At 53.0% G+C, this 5,137-nt stretch overlaps 1 protein-coding gene across 1 annotated transcript; it reads left to right on the forward strand.

The window, feature by feature from the left end:
- Positions 1–1,654: 1,654 nt before the first annotated feature.
- On the forward strand, positions 1,655–4,189 carry EAH_00062170 (hypothetical protein, conserved; the record flags this gene model as incomplete). The annotated part of the gene is made up of 3 exons (XM_013393269.1): positions 1,655–2,205; positions 2,553–2,808; positions 3,248–4,189. The coding sequence occupies 3 exons, from the start codon at positions 1,655–1,657 to the stop codon at positions 4,187–4,189; spliced, it is 1,749 nt and encodes a 582-aa protein (XP_013248723.1).
- Between the last annotated feature and the right edge of the window lie 948 nt (positions 4,190–5,137).

The following is a 5,137-nucleotide window of genomic DNA, read 5'->3' on the forward strand; positions in this document are numbered from 1 at the left end:
GCTGCTGCTGCTGCTGGTGCTGCTGCTGCTGTTGCTGCTGGTGCTGCTGCTGTTGGTGGTGGTGGTGGTGGTGGTGGTAGTGGTGCTGCTGCTGCTTCTGCTGCTGCTGCACTCGTGCTTCTGCTGCTGCACACTCGGACGGTGCTGCTGCAGCTTGTTCTGTCTCTGTTGCTGCTGCTGCTGCTGCGGGTCTTATTGCTGCTGCTTGCCTTTGTTGTAGTCCTGCAGCAACCCCACAGACAGCAGCAGAGGTATGCTGCGGTAGAGAAGCCAAGCGAAGAGGCGAAGACGACGAAACAGCGTTGCTGCTGCTGCTGCTGTTGTTGTTGCTGCTGCTTGTGCTTCTGTTGCTGCTGCTTCCCCTGCCGCTGCTTCCTCTTCTGCTGGTGCTGCTGCTGCTGCTGCTGGCACGGATGTAGCCGCAGCTGTTGGTTAATGCTAAGGACGCAGGGTGTGCTGGTGTTGCTGCTGTTGGTGCTGCTGTTGCTGCTGCAATTGCTGCTGCTGCTGCTGCATGAGGTATAGTTGCTGCTGCTGCTGCTGCTTCCGTCGCTGCTGCTGCTGCAGGTTAAAGACGTTAACGAAGGTGCTTCAGGGCTGGGGAGTAGGGCTTTGACCCGCTGCTGCTGCTGTTGCTGCTGTTTGCTGCTGCAGCAATGACTAGCTGCTGCAGCAGGTTTGCTGCAGTGCTTCTAGGTGCAGCAGCAGAAGTCTTATTAATAGTTGAAGTGATTTATCTTCATTCATTTGCATGGCTTAAGATAAATGTCTATTGCTGCTGCTACAGCAGCCTGGGCTTGCTGCATGTGCTGCTAAGCAGCAGACCCGCAGCAGCAGCAGCAGCAGCGGCAGCAGCAGCGACGATAATGCTGCTGCAGCAGCAGCCGCTCGCGCTCCTCTTTTGTTTTCCTTGTGTTTTAATTGGCTTTTAAATCGCTTCTTCCAGTGGGGGGCCTTCAGCTGTCTAAAGCAGCAGCTGCCTAGCAGCAGCAGCAGCAGCAGCAGCAACAGCAGCAGCAAAGGCTCCCTTCTCAGCAAGGCGGCATGAGGCCGTTTCCTGTTTGACCTTTTTTCATAACAGCAGAAGCAAGAGCTGCAGCAGCAGCAGCAGCCGCTGCTGCTGCTGCTGTTGCTGTTGCTCTCGCTGGTGCTGCTGTCGCTCCTGCTGCAGCAGCAGCTGGTGCTGCTGCAGCTACGACGGCGTGGGGCCCACAAGGGGTAAGAGAATCTGCTGCTGTGGGGTCAGCACAAGCAGCAGCAGCAGCAACAGCAGCAGCAACAGCAAGGGGGACACCGCATGCAACAGCTCCACCAAACGCAAAGCCAACGCCGCAGCTGCAGCTGCAGCAGCAGCCGCTGCTGTAGCAGCCATTGCTGCAGCAGCAGAAGAAGCATATTAACACCAGCAGCAGCACCAACAACAGCAGCAGTAGCAACAACAACAACAGCAGCAACCGCAGCAGGTCATTTAAGGGCTTGCGGTGTATGTTAAGAGGCTGCAGCACGCATACTGTTGGTTCTTGCGGCAGCAGCAGCAGCTGAGGCAGCTGCTGCAGCAGCAACCTTTCCAGCGGCAGCAGCAGCAGAAGCAGCAGCAGCTGCTGCTGCTGCTGAAGCCGTTGCCTACTGACTTGACGTTCCTAGAAGAGGCCCGATGAGCAGCAGCAGCAACAGCAACAGCAACAGCAGCAGCAGCAGCAGCAGCAGCAGCAGCGGCTCTGCTGCCGCAGCCCTGCCGTCGGTGGACGTACAGCAGCAGCAGCAGCAGCAGAGGATGATTTCTCTGATGCCGAGCGCATCAGCAGCACCTGCTGCTGCTGCTGCATTACCTGCTGCTGCTGCTGCTGAACGTGCAGCAGCAGCAGCAGCAAATGGCGGGAGTGCTGCAGCTCCTCCTGCTTCTGCTCCTGGTGCATCCACCGCTTCTGCGGATTCTGCTTCTGCTGCAGCTGCTGCAGCAACTGCTGCTGGAGTTGCTGCTGTGCAGCAGCAGAACTCTACAGGCGGTGACCGTAACGAGGTGCAGCAAGCAGCAGCAGCAGCAGCAGCAGCAGCACCACCACCACCACCACCACCACCACCACCAGCAACAGGTGCTGCTGCTGCTCCTGCAGCTCCTCCATTGAGGAGCAGCAACGAGAGCAGCAACGGCAACAACAACAACAACAGCAGCAGCAGCAGCAGCAGCAACAATGGTGAGCCTGTGTTTGTAGGAGACTGCTGCTTCTTTCTGCTGTCCCCAAACGGCCTCCTTTCGTCTGTCGCAGGGCTTGAAAACCTACCGACGCCTCCACCCCTACCCGTAAACCCTAAACCCTAAACCCTAAACCCTAATTGCAGCAACAGCAACACCTCCAACAGCACCAGCATCAGTAGCAGCAGCAGCAGCAGCAACAGCATCAGCAGCAGCAACAGCGGAAGCAGCACCACCATCCCCACCTCCAGCAGCAGCAGCAACAGCAGCAGCAGCAGCAGCAGCAGCAGGTGTGGCTTGTGTGCGTTCAGGAAGCAGAAGAAGCATCTTATCGTGTGCTGCGCTGCCGGGCCTGCAGCGCTTTGCTGCACTTCGACTCCCGCGCAGTTTTCGTGCAGTGTAGCTGCTGCTCCACCCTCAATGCTGCGCCTCCTCAGCAGCAGCCGCAGCAGCAGCAGCAGCAGCAGCAGCAGCAACAGCAGCAGCAGCAGCGCGGGGAAGCACAAGCTCAGGGGCAAGAACCACTGCAGCAGCAGCAAAATCAACAGCAGCAGCAGCAGCAGCAGCAGACAGAAACTGCAGAAACAGAGCAGAATGCCCCAGTAGGAGGACAGGTACGGAGAGCTGCTGCTGCTGCTGCTGTTGCTGCTGCTGTTGCTGCTGCTGTTGCTGCTGCTGTCTGTAGTTTTTCTCCACACCCTATTCTGGTGGTGTTGCTGTTGCTGCCGATGCTGCTGCAGCTGCTGCGGCTGCACTCCACGGTGCTGCATCTGCTGCTTCTGTTGCTGTTGCTGCTGATGTTTGCGGCAGTGATCCACGCCCTTGTTGCTGCTGCTGTTGCTGCTGCTGTTGCTGCTGCTGGTGTTGCTGCTGCTGCATTTCGTGGTGCTGCTGTCTTTCAGGCTGTATCTGCTGCAGTTGTACATCCTGCTGCTTGTGTTGGTTTGCTGCTGCATTTTCTTTGCTGCTTCAATGTTGTGCTGCTGCTCTAATGTTTTGCTGCTGCTGCATGTTGTGCTGCTTGTGCTACGTTTGCTGCTGCTGCTGCTGCAGGTGATGATAGTGATATGCGGGCGCTGCAGCACTCGCAATATTTCTTTACTCGGGTGTTTGCTGCTGGAGTGCTGGCACTGTCATGCAGTCTGTCAGGTTGATTATCCCCCTTCTATTTTAGATAGGAGGCAGCGAAGCAGCAGCAGCAGCAGCAGCAGCAGCAGCAGATATGCTGCGCGGTTCGCCTTCTTTCGCCACGCCAGGAGCGCGAACCCACAGCTGCAGCAACAGCAGCAGCAACAAGTGTATCTTCACCATCAACAACTACTTCTGCAGCAGCAACAGCAGCTACTGCTGCACCAGCAACAGCAGCAGGAACAGCAGCAGCAGCAGCAGCAGCAGCGCCGAAGGCGATTTAGAAGAGTTGTCACCGGAGGAGACAGCAGCAGACGCCAGAGGCTGTGGGGTGCCCTGGTTTCGTCGATGAGGCCAAACAATGCTGCTGCTGCTGCTGCTGCACCTGCTGCACCTGCTGCCAGCAGCAGCAGCAGAACATCGGGTCGCCTACCTCGAGGGGAGCTGCTGCGAAGGCTTCGCAGAAGGGCTACAAACAGGCGCTCTGCTGCTGCTGCTGCTCCTGCTGCTGCTGCGGATGCAGCGCGAGCAGCACCGCAGCAGCAAGGCAGCAGCACGCAGCAACCAGCAGACCAGCTTAACGGCCGCAGCAGCAGCAGCAGCAGCAGCGGCTGGCAGTATGAAGGCCAGCGGCGCAGCGACATCGAGGGAGAAGCTGGAGGAGCAGCAGGTGCTGCGGACGAACGCAGCAGCAGCAGCAGCAGCAGCAGCAGCGGGGCGGCGCGCGTGGGCACCACAGCAGCAGCACCAGCACCAGCAGCAGCAGCAGCAGCAGCAGCAGCAGCAAGAGGAGGCAGCAGAAGAGGCAGGTTAAAATCAGAGTTTTCTTCCTTTATGAGGGCAGTAACGCGTCGAAACCCTTCATAAAGTTTGCTGCAGCAGCATCAGCAGCAGCAACAACAACAGCAGCAGCAGCAGCAGGCTGCAGCGGTGTATATCGTAGTAGCATTGCTATATTATTGTGCTTCTGCTGCTGCAGCAGCAGCAGCAGCAACAACAGCAGCAACAACAGCTCCCATACGGGCTGCCGCTACAACGTAAGAAGTTTTCATTCACTCTCACTTCTTGTAAATGTTTAAGCGTCTCCTAGGGTTCAGGGTTTAGGGTTTAGGGTTTAGGGTTTAGGGTTTAGGGTTTGTTGATGGAGGGAAGGGAACGGCGAAGTAGAGAAAATTAAATAAAACAAAGCACCGAGCGAGATGTAAATAAAGAAACAGCACTAAACCCTAAACCCTAATCTCTTACATAAGGTTTAGGGTTTAGGGTTTAGGGTTTAGGGTTTAGGGTTTAGGGTTTAAGGGGGATGACATATGAAAACAGATACGGGAGATAAAAAATTAATTTGATACAAAGACAGACACAGAGAAAAAGCAAACAAATAAACAAACAAACAAATAAACAAACAAACAAACAAATAAACAAATAAATAAATAAATAAATAAATAAATAAAACAAATAAACAAAAACCCTCAATAACTCTTCTCCGCTAAACAAACAGCACGAACAAAGTAGGAAGTAAATAAAAAATATAAATAATAAATAATAAAATAATAAAAAGAGATAAATAAAATATACAAATAATAATAATAATAATAATAATAATATAATAATAATAATAATAATATAATAGTAATAATATAAATAAAGACTAAGACAAAAAATAATAAAGTAAAAATAAAAGATATAATATAAAAAGTCTTCAAAGGCCTTCATAATAATCAGAGAGACGATAATAAAGAAATATATGCTGAATAATATAATTATTATTTATAATAATAATAAAATAAATAATAAAGATATTATAATAAAAGAGTT

The sequence above is a fragment of the Eimeria acervulina genome, genomic scaffold (genome assembly GCF_000499425.1).
Source record: "Eimeria acervulina Houghton genomic scaffold, Eah_scaff1683, whole genome shotgun sequence".
NCBI classification, from domain to species: Eukaryota; Apicomplexa; class Conoidasida; order Eucoccidiorida; family Eimeriidae; genus Eimeria; species Eimeria acervulina.